Source organism: Halyomorpha halys, unplaced genomic scaffold (genome assembly GCF_000696795.3).
Source record: "Halyomorpha halys isolate HHAL.00 unplaced genomic scaffold, Hhal_1.1 Scaffold27.1, whole genome shotgun sequence".
Classification (NCBI taxonomy): Eukaryota; Metazoa; Arthropoda; class Insecta; order Hemiptera; family Pentatomidae; genus Halyomorpha; species Halyomorpha halys.
The window spans coordinates 225814-246366 of NW_027115109.1; the positions used below are offsets into that span (position 1 = coordinate 225814).

The 20553-nt window shown below is 31.8% G+C and overlaps 1 protein-coding gene across 1 annotated transcript in view; it reads left to right on the plus strand.

The window, feature by feature from the left end:
- Positions 1-897: 897 nt before the first annotated feature.
- Syt14 (Synaptotagmin 14) overlaps positions 898-20553 on the plus strand; it is a 69465-nt gene continuing 49809 nt past the window's right edge. The window contains exon 1 of the mRNA XM_014424887.3: positions 898-1086. Within this exon, the coding sequence (XP_014280373.1) occupies positions 1056-1086 (31 nt within the window). The 5' untranslated portion in view covers positions 898-1055. The remainder of the gene's footprint in view (positions 1087-20553) is intronic.

Genomic DNA, 20553 nt, shown 5'->3' on the forward strand with positions numbered 1-20553 from the left:
CTATGTGATAACATAAAACTAAACAAATAATAGGAGTGTGATTTAGAAAGAAGCCACTATTCATTGGCAATCAAACAGTCCTTAAGAAAAGATTCAATAAACGGTTAACATTAAATTTTCAAAACCTATATAATACATAAATAGAAAGAATACTAACCCACAGGAATAATTTATATCGAAAGGAGTAAAAAAATTTGTAACTACCTGCATGCATAATATAAGAACTTTTAATATAACTAAAATAAAAAAGCCACACATAAAGGTTTATCAAGTAAAACAATATTATTTAATGTTCTTTACTGCAAGTTACAGTTACAGAGAACAATTCCTTTGATGATAATTATGAAACAAGGTTTACTTATTTACTCTTTAGATTATGATGTAAATATTGAAACTGGTTCCATTTCCAGTTATCTAGTTTAGAATTATCAGATTTAAAAACTGATTTTATAAGCCAGTCACTTACTATGAGTTAAGGTGTAAAAACAGTAATCGTGAATTGCTTTTATGTGTCTGTGAAACAATAAGAACTATACAATTCATTATTAGTAACACTGCAACTTGAAAATAAATTAATTACTCACAAAAAAATTGTAGTAAACTTGAAAGGACTTCGGGATATCAAATATGTATTTTTAAGGCGACGATGCAATCCCTGGGAGCATTTTATTTCATAAATACATGATTAGTCTTCTTTACCAGTGCAATTCGTAATTTATTGAAAAATAATTTCCTAAACAAACTATTAACTCCCCGAACTAATACGGAACGACATGGTCAAAGACAATAAAGTTTGAGGTAGGTGCTACCTCTATGGAGTTCGATCTGTTTTGCTCACTTGAGGGAGTTGCGCGGTATGAGCAGTTGTATTAAGTCGCGCAATCTTCCTCAGTTGGTTAGTAGTAATACAGTCGTCGATTATCTTGATAGAACCCATGCATCTAAACCCCGTGGTATATAGAATAAATAATTGTTTACAAACTGTATAGAGATGGTTACATGAAATAATTCTTCCTATTTGACAGATTTTAAGTACCTTTTGTATCATTAAAGCTATGATAGCGGAATCTCAGTCCTTTATCTACAGTGAGTAGTTAAACAATACATTTTTTTTGTATCATTCTTGAATAATAAATTTAAAACTGGTTTAAATCAGTAATATATCCTTAAATTTATGTACTGCTATCAGCTTGTTTATTTAACTACTAATTTAAGTGTTGTATTACTTTGTCATTAATATTACTAATTACTGTTTTCAACGTTTCAGGATTTATATTTTATGTTGATTTTCAAGTCGAACGACATTCTAAAATTAATTATATTATATTCAATTATTTTTTGTTTACATATCATCACTTTGTAGTGGAAAGTATCATCGTTTCTTATAGGATCCAATATTTAACAAACGAAACGAATGAACATATGTATTTAATTTGTACACATTTCCATATCTCTTTGAATGAAAGTGGGTTAATCTACAGATCATGTTCTTATACTATGATAATTTTTATAATTAGTCATAATTTTAACTTTATATTCCTAAAACTCACAATATGATTTATGAAATTTAAAATTGTATTTGTTTATAAATGCAATTATTAACATTACTATAGTACGGATATAATCAATAATAGATATTCTCTTGGGTTATGGGTAGTTAACAGACGGAAAACGTTTTCTTCAATTCATAACATCGGCTGGGCTTGCTTCTTTTAACAGATGTCGAATTTTTTAAATTTAAATGAATGATTCATAACACAAATTATACAGCTTATTACTGTATTAGTACTTATTGTGTTTAAGATTTTTTAAAAGTTCAATTTTATTATCATAAATCAAAAAAACTAATATTATGTCCTCTATTTACATGTGCCAGTGTAAGGAGAATTTACTTGTGTCAGTACTTAATACCCAGGTCATCCATATAGATTTATTGAATCAGTAATAAATTTACATATTTTTTAAAAACCTTTATCTGTATTCTAGGAAAATTATTCTTCTTGATGAAAAAAAGTATTCAAAGCACTGAACGAGCTCATTATTCAAAACTTTTAACTAACTTGGCTGTTTGCTTCTTCGATTTACACCAATTTTAGATCAATTGTCATCAAATCATTTCAAAATATTTAGGTTAAAGTCGAACCTACAGTACTTAGACTCAAAAGTCGTGTAGTCTTCACTTCGCCCCACCCGGACCTCTTAAGCTTACGAACAATCTACAGGTTGTTTTTATGCTTCTTTCCTGGGATGTCATTTTGTTTTTTCCTCCTGAGGAATATATTTTCTTATGTTTAATATTAGATCCTCTGCTGCAGAGAAGTTTTTCTGATACTAAATGTCAGTTGTATTTAGTACTTTACGAAAGTTGAGTGAAGATGGTTTGGGGACATGAAAAATATTATATTGCTCGTCTGCATGTGGTTTTTATGCGAAAGATTAAATTAAATGCATTCACTGACAAATTATTGCATTAGGTCTGTACCCATAACTATGATTTAACAGTTAGATTATGGTCCTGAGGAAGTTGAAACGTCAAAAAGTTAGTGGTTATCGTCGGATTTAATGAATTAAGGTTATTGTTTCATACTATTTCAAGAAGTGACCAGTAAAAGTAAAGTTTAGTGGAAAAATCTTCTTCCCTACATGGTAGTAAAACTCGACGAACGATGGATTGCAAATGTACCAATTTGCAACCTTTGAATATAATATACTATTGTTCTTGGTGACATGAGCGATTGTATTGGTCACACGTTTGGTTTGAGGAAGTTTTAGGTATAAAGAAGTCAAAACTAAAACAGATAAAAATTATTTAAGCTCTCTTTCTTAAACCTATTAGTAATACTGAACAAAGAATCCGAATAAATATATTCTTATAAATTAATATTCTGCCAGAAATCGACTGAATATAGGAAGTATTGACTTGATGAAACAGATCATATATTAATGAATTGATGTTTCTAATATTATTTTTATTTTCGGTCAATGCTGTAAACATGTCGAAAAGTATTTAACACTACGCTTACGGGCGTTAACACTATGTTCATGGGTGTTTCTTATATACCTGTTTCTACGAGCTCCCGTCAAATTGACGGGTAAACAGAAATACGTATTTTCTTAAAAATGTAGATGTATTTAACTGTGATTTTAACAATATTAAACATTACGATTTAGTAAATTATTGAAAAGTAAAAATTCTGTACTTATACATACTGATTTTTTTCGGTGGTATCTTTAGAACGATCTTTATCGATATTGATAATTTTATTCAATATCTTATCTACTGGATTTACTCATCATTGCTAGAAAAGAGAGATTGGTCACAATAAAAAAAAAAAGTGTCGAAATTCAATTACCCCATTGGAAATACTCATAATAGGCGCAGAAAGTCTACAATAATTGAAACTTTTGGACCCTGTTTTTGAAAAAGGTTCTTACACCATCCTACTTAAGATCGTCACCGGTTTCTTCGGTAATAAGCATAAATGATTTCCTTAAAGGCGAAAATAAAAGATAACGCTCAGGCCATACAATCCGCTTTAGTTTACATTATCTATGTGCGATTGAGATAAAAAATTGGAAAGTTGCATCCAGTATAGTGTGCTCCATACTTTCTTTTCTTTCGAGAAATTCTAAATGAAACTTGATTGGCCTTAGTTATGATGACGAAAGTTATCTTTCAACTTCAGTCCTCGTCTAGTAGTGTAGTAATCTATTTTAGTTCTAGCTATTGATCAGTATCGGAAAATAACGTATATGAAATTGTTTTAAAGTTAGATGTATGAGAATCTTTCACTGAAAACATCTTTTCTCATAGAAAATTCCAGATTTAATTACTCTGAAGAGAAACTGGAAGAAACTAAAAAATCGACTTCAGCATTTAAAGAAATTTCAACCAAAATTAGACATACCTGCCAAAATTCATTTCGAAATTCCTAAACTTTCGAGAAAAAAAAAAAAAAAAATGAGGGGTGAACTGCGAGTATAAAACACGTTCTATATTTACTCGACCGATTCACAGGTTGGGCAACAAATATGATAAAGTCATGTTAATTTTTATTTAAATAACACTAACCGGATAAGCTGCATCCGAAACATGATTCGTAATACTCGTTATTAAAAAGTATTCCATGAATCCTTTACTGTGAAGCCATATCTTAAAATCAACCAAGAGGAAGGGAGTGAGATGAAGGGGGTGGTAAATATTAATCGGCGGGGTCGGTGATGGGAGATTGGAGACCTAGAAGGATCTTCCTGGATCCCTAAAGTCGTTATGGCTGATATCCACTTTGTCAACTAGCTCCGATCGCATACAAGACATTATACTTACCAAGCTAGTAACCTAGTTAAGTGATGAGTATATGGGCGTACCCAGCGGGGGGCAAGAGGGGGCATTTGCCCCTCCCCCTAAAAATGAAAAAAATATTAATTTAATAATTAACAGCTACACCAATACCCCTAAGCTAAGAATACTTTTTTTTGTAAGTGCATATTAGTTTGGGTAGATTTTTTTTGGTTTGCCTTCATTCGCAACATGAAAATGAAAAGCTCAAATCCAAAATAATTGGAAAAATATTTCGTTATAAAGTTGGGAAAATTAAAATATTTTAGTATCCTTACAATAGCAACAAAATTGTTGAGAATTTGAGATTTTACCATCCAAAATATCTTTGCAGTAACGCTCCTGTTTGCTACCTATGAACATCAAATACCGATTCTTTTAAATTGAACTTTAAAGTACAGTTAAGTTTTATTAAAATAACTACACCAACTCACAAGAAGATTGAAATTATTCTTTTTTCTCTCTTCATATTTTTTTGAGTCGATTTTTTCTTTTTTTGGTTGCCTACATTCGCAACATGGAAATGAAAAATTCAAACCCAAAAGAGTTAAAAAAATAAAAATATTTCGTTTTAAAGTTGGGAAAATTAAAATGTTTTAGTATAATTAAAATCGGAACAAAATTGTTGGGAATTTTAGATTTTACCCTCTAAAATATTTTTGCAGTAACGCTCCTGTTTGCTACCTATGAACATCAAATAGCGATTCTTTTAAATTGAACTTTAAGGTACAGTTAAGTTTTATTGACTTTATTTAAAAAAAAAAATCATTTAAATTTTCAAGAATACCAAGAAATTCATTTAGCTGAATAATCATCATTCCAATGTTTTTAGCAAATTTTAATATTTTTTTCTCATAGCGTTTTGTATCTAAATTCTTTATTCTATTTTTTTGTTTGGCGTTACTAAATGATTTAAACGAAGCAAACAAATTTTGGTCTAATTCAGTCCCGAAGCCAGTAAATAACTAAACAAACTCACAAGAAGATTGAAATTTTTCTCTCTTCATATTTGTTTGAGTCGATTTTTTCTTTTTTTGGTTGCCTACATTCGCAACATGGAAATGAAAAATTCAAATCCAAAAGAGTTTGAAAAATAAAAATATTTCGTTATAAAGTTGGAGAAATTAATATATTTTAGAATGATTAAAATTGTAACAAAATTGTTGGGAGTTTGAGATTTTACCCTCAAAAAACACTATTCTTGACGCACCAGATGAAGTAATTGGCCAACCAGATAGAGATAAAATTATTTATTTGTTTTATATTCTTGTATTATTTAAAAAAATCAAACAAATTTAGTGGAATTCAATTCAGTCAATAACTTCGCCAATTCAGGCACTGTTAGAAAAGAAAACGATCAGATCTCACAAATGCAGAAAGATAATGCAAGTGTCAAAAAGACTCACCACATAAAAATAGTACTTTAATCCAACACAATCAAGCACATAGGTACCGAACTTACATAGTGCTTACACAACTAAGAAAGATTGCATTCAAACAACTGATAAACAAAATTTTTCATGTAGAATAATTTTTTTTTTTAATTTAAGATAGATCCAAAAAATAAAAATGACAAATACACTACTTCCACTGCATTAGATAATTTTGGTTAGTGAGTTGTTTAATGTTTAAATACAAACTAAAAACTTGACTGAGATTTGTTTAAAATTAAATTTGTTTTTTTGTAAGTCAGGCCTCCATGAGGGTTGAAGAACAAAACGAAATAATTACCTTAATTCAGAAAAAAATAAAAAGAAAGTTAGCTACTCCATGAAAATCTTTCACTGATAAGATCCCTTTCGACTGGAGATTCAAGAGCTAACTATGCTGGAGAAGATGTAGAATAGATTACTACATCTACTAGAAGAGGACTGGAATCAACTTCATCACCAGAAGTAACTTTAGTCATCATAACTAAGGCCAATCCAGTTTCATTGCGAAATTCTCGAAACTTTTGAAAGACTCCCTTTTCTTTGGAAGCACATTATACTGAATATAACTTTTTAATTAATTATTTTATACCTATCATTATTTATTCCATTAAATTTTTGTGTTAAAAATAGATTTTTTTTTTTTAATTATTCCTAATATCCATTTTATCTAGACCACGAACCCAACCCATACTTGACCCCCACTAAAGTATGCCCACCACCCAAATATGGGTGACCAGGCGACGAAAATCGTTATATACCCAATAAAAAGTTCATACTCAAAAGAAATTTTTATAATTTTGTTCTCATAAAGCTTTTTAAGATCTATAATACCGAAAACTATGTTTTACCTTAATTACTTATTGGCATTTTTTTCCAGTACCGACGTTCATTTAAAAAATATTATTTTTTTTTTTCTAAAACAACTTTTTTTCAATTATTATATACACTTACGGTTCTTCATTATACTCTAAAGCGAGTTTGAAATTTCACTTTGTCATTTATTTACTTTTTTATAAAAAAAAAATGACGATTACTGTGTAATGATTTAATATAGCAAGGAATATGAAAAGATAAGTGACTAAATCCAATAGCAATATGTGTGTCTTAAGTATTTAGTAAAGTTTGAGTCGGTAATTATTATTATGAGAGTTTGGGTGTTCAGATTTAAATTAATTTGATTTATTTTCATTTTGCATATTTAATTTGGAAAAAACATAAGGGAAAATAAATTAATAATAGTGTATTGAGTTTTATGTTTGATTTATATATTGTAATTATAAATGTATCTATATCTCGTCTTATAGATTGAAAAATGTACTCCACATTGAGCAATCCAATGTATTAGAGCAACGTAGCGCGAAATAATTAAATATTTCTCAGTTCTTTTTTGTTTTTTTTATAATTATTTTTTTTAATATCGAATTGATTAGCTGTATCAAATTCATACTCGGCTTTTTCGATGTAGAACAGGCTTTTGATTGAGTCTGGCACCCGAGACTGCTTTACAAACTCCGTAGATTCCTACCTTCTACATACTTTCTCATCATCCGTTTCTTTCTCATCGATAGATTATTCCCAGTAAACTAAAATGGTTCCTATTCATCCCTCTATTATCAGTACGCTGGTGTTCCTCAAGGTAGTATCCTCGGTCCCATCTTTTACACCATCTATACAGCTGACATCCAAACGAATCTTAATACTATCCTCATCACGTATGCTGATGACACGTGTGCTCGCAGTTAATATTAACCCTTTGATTGCATCCCAAACTCTCCAATCCCTTATCACAGTCCTCGAAGAATGGTGTCGTAATTAGAGGATTAAAATAAATCCCACAAATCACCTTTACCCTTCGTTGTAAACCTACCGACTGCCCTACAGTCTCCTTTAATAATGTTGATCTTACCCCTGTCGAACAGATCCGCTACCTTGAACTACATCTGGACAAATGACTAGCCTGGAATCCTCACACAAGACTGAAAAGAAAGAAAACTTCTCGTCGGATTCGACTATTACAGGACTTAATGGACAAACGGTCTAAACTTCCAATTCATTACAAAGGATTGATCTACTTAACTGTAATAAGGCCAATCTGGACATACGGAGTTGAGCTTTGGGGCTCCACTAAACCTTCGAATTCCTCTAGTATCCAATCATTGCAATCCAAAATCCTCAATGCTCCTTACCATGTCATAAATAAAATCATACATAAAGACCATAATGTTCCATATGTAACTGATCTAGCCCGAACCATATCATGGTTCCATGGCCGATATCATTCCTTTCATTTCAAACTCCCTGACCACCCAAACCCACCAGTTTCTAGCCTTGCTTCCTCTTCTATTCCTGACAATCCTCCGAGGCGCCTGAAAAGAAGATGGCCACGAGAACTGCTAATGTAAAACCTCATTAGAGTGCTACCATATCATGTAGTGTTACAGGGGTGTAGTTTCTCTACACCCCTGTAACACTACATTTTATCTGAGATCGAATTTACTAAATGTATTATAATGTACTGTTGTAAATAGCAATAAATAAATTTGAAAAATTCATCTTCGGGATAAAATCCTTTAATAATGGATTGGAGCAGCGTAGCGCGCAATAATAATAATATATTTCTCTCTCTCTTTTTTCTTTTTCTTTTTTTTTTTTTAATATCGAATTGATTAGCTGTATCAAATTCATACTCGGTAAAAAATCCTCATCATTGTAATTAATACTTTTTTACAATAAATTTTTGAGCTGTGTGTTGTTTTAATTGGTCCAATTAATTCATTTTAATTGCCTCGACTCAAGAGAGATTTGCCGATAATGAAGTCACCATATTTCCGAGTGAAATTGGACATCATCGTTTTTAAAATTGCCCTTTAAAACCAATTTTCGCTCTTCCAACGAATTTGTAAATTGTTTAACATTCACTATTTGGGTGATGGACATTAAATCACTCTACTGATGAAACGACACTTAATAGATGATGACTTTCAAACCTAATATCTGCTTCGTGGATTTTTGATTTCTTAAAATGTAGATCACAACACTAGTAATAAAACTTAGCATGTCCTTCAAAAATAACTTTTTTTTTCTCTAAACGCAATTTTTCACCAAGAGATTTGGTGATTTTCTATTTTTCTTTTATATCTGCATAAGCTCTCTAAATTTTGAAGGTTTTTACTGTTATGTTCCTAAGAAAGTGCAGCATTGCATAAGTTTTAAACACACATAGTTTAAATCCACATTTCCCTTACCGACATAGTATGGAACGTCGTAGTTGAAAGATTAGTTCCACCAATCACATATTTCCATCATGAAAATGATTCAAGGAAAGTTTTAAAGAATGTTTACTTAGATGAACCAGATTGATTTAATTTAAAAAAAAACAAAAACGAAATATTCATTCTGGCTTTCCGTGATATAATTTCCGTTAACAATGGGATCCTCTCTTACGAACTTCAAGAGGCTGTTTTGTAAATAGGAATGATTGTGTTTAAGATATTATTTAATTTAAACTTAATTTTGTTTTTCATTTATTATAATTATTATTTTTTCTTCTGTTTTTCATTTTGTTATCATTTAATTTTTGTATTATTGGGTGAGGACAAAGAAACTATTGAACTAAATACAACCGCTTTAATAAACTCCAGTAAGGAACTAGGTCTTGAAATAAATACGGATAAAACAAAATACATGGTTAGCAGTAGAAACGCTAGGAATTTCGGTGATATAGATATAGGAGGAAATACGTTTGAACAGGTAGATAGGTTTAAGTATTTAGGTTCTACGGTAACTAGAAAAAATGAAATTAATGAGGAAAAATAAAAGCTAGGTTGAAGGCGGGAAATGCTTGTTATTTTTCAATTTCGAAACTGCTAAGCTCGCGCCTTCTATCGAAAAACTTAAAAATTAGAATTTACAAAACTATTATCCTTCTCACTGTTCTTTATGGATGCGAGACGTGGCCCTTTACACTTAGGGATGAACAGTGCCTTAAGGTTTTCGAAAATAAAGTATTTAGCAAAATATTCGGACCGAAAAAGGATGAATTAATGGGAGAATTTAGAAGATTACACAATGCTGAATTAAGGGACCTACACCCGGTAAGTATAATTCAAGTTATTGCATTGGGGCGTATAAGGTGGACGTATAAGGTTGTTGGGCTTAGTAACCAGCGGATCCCTACTATGTTAATAAACACTGAACCAACCGGTAAACGTCCGAGGGGTAGACCGAAAAGTGGATGGGAGGATTGCGTTAAAACTGATTTAGTAGAATTAGGTTTAGAGGGGCATCACTGGAAGGATATACGGAGAGCGTTTAGTGGTATTGGCATCGAACCATCGGATTCGTTAAGCCTTCATTAATATTATTATCATCTAATTTATGTATTTGTAAATATGGTATAAATCAGATCTATGATCCCTATTGCCATTTTCTATAAGTGTTAGACAGAATGTAATATTACACAATAAAAAAAAATATTGATATTATTTAAAACCCTTCCTTAATTCTAGGTTTAAAAAAACCACGAAAAATATAGCATTAATTTTAACTATTTTGAACTGTAAATTACTCCAATAATTTACTTCAAAGAATTAATAAACAAAATTATTTTTTTCTAAACTTCCTACTTTTTGAAATTTGTAGGTAATATATCTCTCCAATAATAAATATAAGAGTGAAAGAAAAGTTTTTATTGAGATACTTCCAATTCTTTATCTCCAATCGCACCTCAATAATGTAAAATCGGATTGTACGTTCTGAAATTCCCCTTGATCTTATCATCGCAGAAACAAGAGACGATCTTTAGTATGATTGCTGCAGTAACAGTGAAGAACGTTTTTCAAAGATAGCATAAGTTTCAATTATTGCAGACACTCTCCGCTTATTAACTATTTACAATAAGGTAATTGAACTTGGACACATTATTTTTTTATTTTGACTAATCCCTATTTTCTAACATTCATGAGAAAATCCAGGAGATATAATAACAAAATTATGGACAAAAATTGAACAAAATTATCAAATCAATGAAGATTGTTCTGAGGATGCCTTATACCGTTAAGAATGATCATGTTCGTGATAATTTAAAAAAATATACTTTTTACTTATTAATAAATAATTTGAGTGTAAAGCTTAATATTGTTTAATTCAGCCTAAATTAGAATTTATTGTTTTTTTTTTAAATACGTATTTTTGTTTAACTGTCAATTTGAATTGAGACTTTTGGTTTGAGTTTTCACTGTGTCAGAACAGGTTCATTTGGGTTATCGTTTAAGGATATTGTGATTTTTTTAACTTTCTCTAGTTTTTACCAGTGCAGGTCATCTGTAGCTCAGGGAGTCGAGTCACAGGTCTCTGCAACCTGGGAACTGTAGCGGCGCCGGTTCGAATCCGACCGTGGAGTTGACTTTTATCTCTGTTGTGGCCCCACGAAATGAGAACTTGACCCCCCACTATAGTGTTGGAATAGAGTGATACTCTTTAGATACCCCCCTCTCCCATCTCATGTCAGAAATGGACATGAACGAGGTCATATAAAAAGAAAGAAAACCTTTTTTTTTTTCATGTTAGGTACGCTAGAATAGAACTGGAATAGGTTAAAAAAATTATCTATACACCCAAAGGACGCTATGGGTCCACAGTTAGGACCCAAAGAAAAGAAAAAAAATCCAACAATGGAAGTGGTGAGTGGGGGGGGTGAAACTGTAATACCCTGTATAATCTGTTGTTTATATTATACTAAAGGGTCTTTCTTAATCATATCAGTTTGATTTTCCACCCCAAGTTCAATTTGCACAACTTGAATTTCATGAATAGAAGCATTAATAAAACCTTAGCGTAATGCTTATTAGTCAGTAATTATAAATATAGTAGTAGCTTTGCAAGGAAATCGAGAGCTCAACTGACTAGTTAATCTTTTATGTATTTCTTAAAAAAGGACCAATTTGCCATAGCCGTGTTCACTTGGGAAGCGATCAATATCACGTTCGGCCCTTGCAGTATTTATCGGTTATTGGTAGTTTGCGGTTAGCAACCATTGGCCTAGAACCAAATACTATTTATTTTTTATAACCTGTTTACATAAACTGCAGACTTAACCAAAAAATATTTATTGTGGCTGTTTCAGAAAAAATACATTGGGCATGTATCTCTGGTAAGGGTGCACAAGGGGAACAATTAGGACCGACTGTCGTTGCGAAGTGGTCCTCGTAAAATATTATTATTATCATTATTTTTTTTTTTAATAATTTATTTATTGATATTTACAACTGTATACATATATACACATCAAGTAAATTTGCTGTAAGTGATATTATGACATGATAAAAACATGTGGAGAATCTACCCATTGATAGAACTCAAAAAACATTTCTAAAGGAGAAGATCTCGAGGCCATCTTCTTTTCAGACGTCTAGGAGGATTATTATGTAGTGAAGGAGAAGCCAGGCTAGAAACGAGTTGGTTTAGTGGAGCCCCATGGCTCAACTCCGTATGTCCAACTAGGTCTTATAATAGTCATGTAGATCAGTCTTTTGTAATGGATTGGAAGTTTGGACCGTTTGTCTAGTAAATGTTGTAATAGTCGGAATCGACGAGCTTCCTGTCTTTTCAGTCTTGTATGAGGATTCCATGTCAGTCGTTTGTCCAGATTTAGTCCTAAGTAACGGATCTGTTCAACAGGAATGAGTGGGGTATTATTAAAAGATACTGTAGGGCAAAACGAAGGTTTACGACGAAGGGTAAATGTGATTTGGTGGGATTTATTTTAATCCTCCAGTTTTGGCACCATTCTTCGAGGGTAGTGATTTTTGGTGGATTGGAGGAATTGGGATACAATGTAAGGATCATTATTCACTGACAATAGCCATGTATCATCGGAATACGTGGTGAGAATTTGTTTGTTTAAAAAAAAAATTAGTAAAATATTTATATCTTTCATTGAAAATTCGTATTTAAGTTTTGTTTTTTTTCTTTCGCCCAAGACTCCCATTGGAGTCCTACACTGGCCCATTTATCCACAGGTGGCCAACCTATTCTAACCATGATGGAGAAGTCAAGTTTTTATCTACTTGGTCAACGCACCAGGCCGGATTCGAACCGCCCGCAGATCTGCACCTAACCACCTGAGCTACGAACGACCCATATTTATGGGTTTTTAAGAGTACTAAAAACAAATCTGACTCGATTTTTCTTTAATAAAATATGTTTTTGACCTATTTTACAAAAAGCGGCATTTTGCTTTTGTGGTATTTTATACATTTCTACTCGTTTAATACAATTGACAATATTTCTTTATTATTTTACATCAGGAAAAAAAATCGATTGGCATATTCTTACGGCATTATAAAATAATTTAAACCTACTGGCCTTGGAAAGTGGGATAAAATATTTTTTTTTATGGAGAGGTAAAGTTGATATTCGTTTTCCACACCTCAAAAAACCGTTAAATACAAAATTTAATAGTTATCGAAAAATTGTTGCCTTATCTGAGGACATTAGATTTTTTTTTCGAAAATCACGAAAAATGCAATAGCTTTAATATGACTACCAATCTACACTAAACTTACGACTGGTTAAAGGCCACCTAAATATAACGGATATATTAAATAAAACGTTTTATAAGTTTTTCTTTATTTGAAACTACTACTTCTCCTTCATAGTTTATTCAAAGTAATAAAATCTAAAAAGATATTGATAAAAGGAAACAAAAATATCCTCCAAAAATTTACAATTTTTTATTTATATGAAAATTCGTATTTACGGGCTTCAAAATACGTTGGAAAAATGTCTGACTTGATTTTTCTTTTTAAAAAATTTGTAGGGCTACTTTACTGGAAGAGTAATTTGGTTTTTATAATTTCTAATACATTTAATACGATCGAGAATGTTTTGTTCTTACTCTTAAAAAAATATCGATTGGTATATAATAAATGCGGAATACGATATTATAAACAGTGCCAAAAATTATTTATTTTCTTGGCTTCTTGGGCGCATTGGCAAGAACCCTGGAACAATATTTTTCGACCAAGTATTTTACAAAAAAAGGGTTCATTCAAAATCGGTAATAAATGACTCAATAACTGGCAATGTCCCACAGTACTCAATATTTTTTACTTTAAATTGGAAGAAGTTGGTTGACGGTATAAAATAGATTGTAGATTATCCGGCGGGCTGTGAATAAAGGTACAAAGTAGTTGAAACAACTATTTAATGTTTATGATTAAAAATAATTTAATGGTTAACATTAAATAATTTTTGTTACTATTGTGCCTTTATTTACCACCACCTGGACTATCTTCCTACAGTTGTTTACTTTATGTTAAAAAAAAAAAGTTATAATATTATATAAATGGAATATGGTCCGGGTGCGGTCAAAAAATACTCAAATAGTAAATAATTATACTATTTTATTGAGCCAACGTTTCGCCCCACGTTGCAGGGCTTCGTCAGGGCTGTTTTGACGGCAGTCGAAGACAAAACAGTGATTATATTATAGTTTAGATATTTTTGGAATATTTTACCCCCCCCCAAAAAATACAACTATCTAGTCAATGTTTTGCCAGTTCAGATATCATCAGGATAGTAAGAGATAAGTCGCGTAAATCCAGACCAACGACAGAACAATTGCAGAGACATATGTAACTCATGAGGTCATGCTTTAGAACCTCGCGTTCTTTTACCCTGTGATCGATCCCTTGTAAATGTTAATTTTTTTTTTCTGGAGAGGAGGCGCGAAGTTAAGGACCTTCCTGCACATAATGGAATTTACTTTTTCTATCGGATTCTAATAGTAAATCAGACTAAGATGAATTCTTATTGGCCACTTATTTGATCTGACGCGTCCTTGAAGATCTGATATTGGTCATTATCTAGGTAGAGCGCCGGAAGGAGTGCTGTATCTCTGTAATTTCCGCACTCAGACCCTCTTCTTTAGGATAGACCTGTGTTCCTGGCCTCTGTTATCCTTTCCTCTCATTTGCACGTTTCTTACTCTATACACTACCCTTTCTTTCCTGATGTTGGCGTAGAACTCGCATATATTTCCAGTCTACCTCAATTGCTTGCAATCTTTCTATGAAGAATTGTCCTTTTGCTTTTCTAATTATTTTATTTATCTTTGTTCTGGTGGCTGTATATTTTTCCAGCGTTGTTGGATCAGGTCTAGCTAGGCTGAGGACTTCCATTTTTATTCTCTCCTCCACTCCATTTTCTTATTCTTCTGTGAACCAGTTCTTGTTTTTTCGTTGCTCCTGAATGCCTATTACTACCTTGGCTTTTTCCTTTAGCCCTGTTTCTAAGTGTTCCCTTCTGTTCGAATTTACTTTTCAGCTCAATTTGGAATTTATCTTTTACTTCTTGATTTTTCAGATTCAGAACTTAGTAGTTCTTTCGATTCGGTCCCTAATTTATAGGATTATCTTCAGCTTTTGATTAGTTTTCCGCACCTTTTGGGCTTGCCCAGGTGTACATGTGGATGTCCCTGTGCGGAACAATCGTACTGCAGACTATACCTTTAGCAGCAGCCAGACTAATACAACTCCCTCCTTTCTCATTGCTCAGTTCGTGGAGGGTTTGGCCTGCAGTAATGGGCTTAAATTAAGATTCTCGATTAAAGTCCCCTATAACTAATTTTATGTAATGTTTTAGAGCTTGGTCCTCAACTTTTTCTTACTGATCATAGAAATCATCCTTCATATCTTCTTCTTTATCTTTGGTAGGCGCATATGCGTTACCAATTGTGGTAGAAAAGACTATGGACTGTATCAAGGATCAAGCAAACTGATACCTTTTTATTTCTACACTCACTTGCATCTTAAGACAGCTCTTAGTTGCTGCAGAAACACTCCTAGAATCCTGATTGATCCAGGTGATACATTATTACAAAATTTTGCCTAAATCAGGTGCCATGAATTCGTCAAGACCTTCATCTGCCGATTGTAAGATGGGGAGTATCTCCTTTTCTCCAGTAAGATTGTGCAACTCCAGGAAATTCTCCAGCTTTCCTGTAAATCGTTCCCCACTACAAGCAACTTACTATTCTTATCTCTTTTTCTTATTCCTTTACTTCTTCAATATTAATCATGTTTCACTACTATAAAAAAAATCCTGAATATATATAAACTAAGGAATATGACTAAATATAACTAAATCAGTTTTTATAAATAATTGAAACGTTCATTCCTATCATACCGTGCGTTGACTAATTAATGGTCTCATGACCTGACCATTTGAAGTTATTTACTTATTTATGTACTGCTACATTTTTTAGTACGATCTTACAATAGAAATCCCGTAGACTGAGTTGCACTTCTACCGTTCCACTCTTAGTATTCCACGGTAGTTGAGATTATTCATAAGTGTAATATTCAAGTCGTAATTCCTGAACAGGAAGAGTGGAAGGCAATTCGAGAGGAAGCCAAAATCCAGTAAGGGATTCTAGAATGATCATGTTGCCATACTCCGTCCAAAATAACATTATATGTGTACATTACAGTTTTTTTTTTTTTTTTTGCTTTAATTTCTTATTAACAATATTTATTTACTTTTCTTTATCGGGATCATTTACTCTGAAAATATTATTGGTGTTATATGAATTGATAGATTCTCCTTTAGACTATCTTGGCATTGTAATATAACTCATTTACTTGTTGCATATATTTTTAATAAAGTTGTAATATCCATAAATAAATTATTACGAAAAAAAACAACTAAAATTAAATATTTTTTATAATCTTAAAAACTTTTTTTTAATAATTTATCTATTGTTATTTACAACTATATAAAAATATATACAACAAGTAAATTAGCTGTTGGTGATATAATGACATGATACAAACATGTTGAGAAATCTACCGATTGATAGAACTCCAGAGAGAGAAGATCTCGAGGCCATCTTCTTTTCAGACGCCAAGGAGGATCATCAGATATTGAAGGAGAAGCCAGGTTAGAAATAAGTGGGTTTGGATGATTGGGGGTTTATCATGGAAGCATTGGTATCTGGTTGGCCAAAGTAAGGAGCATTAAGGATTATACGAAGTATTTTGGACTGTAAGGATTGGATTCTTGAAGAATTCGATGTTTTAGTGGAGCCCAAAGCCAAAACTCGGTATGTCCAGATTTCCCTTAAAATAGTCATGTAGATCAGTCTTTTGTAATGGATTAGAAGTTTAGACCGTTTGTCTAGTAAGTATTATAATAGACGGAATAGACGAGCAGTTTCCTTTCTTTTATGAGAATTCGATGTCAGTTGTTTGTCCAGATGTAGTCCTAAGTAACATCTTAAAAACTAAAAGCATAAACATAAGAGCAATAGTAGAAAAAGAAAAAATAATTGAGAGTAAGTCTACATTAAGTCCTCTAATATTTTCGATAATAACTTATGTAGAAGTTATACAAAGAAATAAAAGGAAAGAAAGAAAAAAAATAAAGAAAGAAAGAAAAAACCCTGACCTGAATTCTTGGTTCACCTGGAAATAACAGAAACAGGAGCGCTCCACCGTAGATAAAAAGTTTGTGCAACCTTTTAAACTTACCCTAATCTCGAACAGGCGATTATTTGTCACAAAAAATAAATTTATTTAATTAAGCGTTGTATTAAACAAATGCTTTTAGCCATAAAGAGATGACGGTCGTGTGGCAGACCACCATTCTCTTGATTAAATGCAACGGTAAATTATATACACGATATTATATATTTATGGCATAGAGATTGGATTAATAAAGCCGGTATGAGTGCTCCACTTTTTGTCTCCCGAGGGACGTTCCTTGACCATCTCTCTTATATTATTATTTTTTATGGGGAATGTAGGTTATGAATATAGCAAACTGTTCACAGTTATTTCTTGGTGAATTAATGAAATAGAATAGTGGAAAATTAATACATTTACTATCGAGAAATATTTTTTAAATTCGAATTTTCTTTCGATGTGATCTAAAAGTTCTAAAAAAAACACTAGATTGAAAATCAAATGTAAAAAAAAAATTAACCGAAAAAAGTTTATGAGGCCGATCAGTAAACCTCAAAAAATATTTTTCTTGTATTTCTAGTACCATCTCTATTGTATTTGCTTTAAGCTGTATGAATTCAAATTTATTTTAAGATTATGAGCGTGGATAACATGTGAGCAGAAGTTTGGGAAGACCGCCAGCGAAGAAGACAAATAAGTAAAACTCCCTGACCGTTCCCCTAACCATCTTCTCCTCGAATTTATTTTATAAAATTTTACCACCCATGTAAATTCCCTGACCACCCAAACCCACTTGTTTCTAACCTTCCTTCCTCTTCCATTCCTGGCAATCCTCCGAGGCGCCTGAAAAGATGATGGCCTCCTGACCTTATTTTGTAAAATGTTTTTAGAGTTCTACTACTGGGTTGTTTCTCTACATGCTGTATCATATCATTATAATCTTACTTCAAATTTGCTTGTTGTATTTTACATACAGTTGTAAATGTCAATAAATAAAAAAAAAAACACCATGTAGCGGGTAGAAAAATAAAATTGCTTCTCACTTTTATAAAATATATAAATGGTATTTTGTCGTTCTGCGGAAAGATATTGGGTTAATAGTTGACCCCCTATTCTAAATAGAACCACTTGCCAGAGTGAATTTTTGGTTTTTAATAAAAAATTTAGTGTGTTACCAATGGTTAGTTTCTCTACACACCTGTATCACTCCATTATAAACTTACATAAAATTTACTAAATGTATTATTATGTACATTTCTAAATCTCAATAAAGATATTAAAAAAAAAATCTAAAACAAATGAAAGGTAGACACTTTTTTTAAAAAACATTTTTTATTATAAATCAATTTTCTTTATTTCCAAATGCCAAAATGATCAATTTTAAATATACATAGTATTAAGATACAATAATATATAAATTACATAATAAAATGGTGCGACGGGGTTGCTGATTTTTAATTGGAGGTAAAGAAAATATAAATATTTTTTTTTTTAAATAACATTCTTTTGTACAAATGAATATTTATTTATATGAGCTTTTCACTACTCCCGGTTAAAACGAGGCAAAAAAGTTCTAATAATAAATTATTTATTTTTTTTTTAAGTACAATCATACGATAAAATGTTTCTTAATAATGTCCAATTTATTTTATTTTAAATTTACTCGTTTCTACGTCATAACTTTAAAATATTTCCACTAGGTCCCGAAAAAATAATGTGAAATTATGGTGACAAGAACAACTCTTTAAATAGTTTTAGTGTAATTATATGCTAGGTATATTGTTTCTTGAGATCGACTGAAACGCTTAGCCAATAATACTTTCATTTCAAATATGCGCTCCTTCAAAATAAGCACGTAACAAAACTTTTTCGATTCACAAAATAAAATTTCGCTCACAGACGCAGCTGGACTCAGCTGAAAAATATTTTAATATTTCATTAGAAATATTAATATAGTTAAAAAAAAAAAATCAAAAATATGATATGACCAATTTTATATTGCGTTTGGGGTGTATAAAATTACTATGCTCAATGACCTGAAATGAAAAATGCACGACTGCCATCTCAATTTTCTATACCGCTGGAATAAAAAAATACACAATCCTGGAAACAAAGCAAAAAAGTAGAAAAAATCTAGAAGTTATGGTTTTTTGTCTAAAAAATTCTGACCTCGGCAGACGATCTGAGGTTTATTTTATTTAAGAAAACCCCTAAGTATTTCATTCCATACTCAATATCTTGTATGTTATTTACCGTGCAAAAAAAAATATGTATACTTTTTTTTTTTATATTTTATTAATTGTTATTTACAACTGTATACATATATACACATCAAGTAAATTTGCTGTAAGTGATATTATGACATGATACAAACATGTAGAGAATCTACCCATTGATAGAACTCCATAAACACCTCTAAAGGAGAAGATCTCGAGGCCATCTTCTTTTCAGACGCCTAGGAGGATTATTAGGTAGTGAAGGAGAAGCCAGGTTAGAAACGAGTTGGTTTGGGTAGTTGGGAAGTTTATTATGGAAGGATTGGTTCTGGCCAAATCTGCAACATAGGGGACATTGAGGTCCTGATGGATGATTTGATTTGTGACAAAGTAAGGAGCATTAAGGATTTCACGAAGGATTTTGGACTGTAAGGATTGGATTCTGGAGGAATTAGATGGTTTAGTGGAGCCCAATAGTTCAATTCCGTATGTCCAGATAGGCCTTATAATAGTCATGTAATTTAGTCTTTTGTAATGGATTGGAAGTTATGTATACTTTTAAAACTAAATTTGAGATTTTGAAGTATTCGGTATATTTTATATTACCGTTTCTACGCAGCAATCTTTGTTCAATTTGACGACTCCTTTAATTAATTATGTATATCAAGTGTCTCTTAATTTTATCCTGTTTTAAAAAAATCAGCGAAAATATCTGGGGAAAAAAATAAGTCATTAGTAGTATTGTGAGGTTCAACTGGATAAGGGAGATGCCGAAGAAATTTGTTTGATGGAGGGTGAATTGGTGGTGCACCATAGCACGTTGGTTCAGGAGTGCAAACAGATAATGTTGATTGGAAATCATTAACCACTAGTTAACATTTTTTTTAGTTCATTTCAACTCAAACACGTTTTTTTCGGTTGGCTCTACAGACCTAGTAGTTATTAGTTGTTCTCTACAGACCTTGTAGATCTTAGGCCTACTGAACCAGCCTTCTTCACGGCTGTCTATCTTGGGCTACTGAACCAGCCTTCTTCACGGCTGCCTATCTTGGGCTACTGAACCAGCCTTCTTCACGGCTGCCTATCTTGGGCTACTGAAC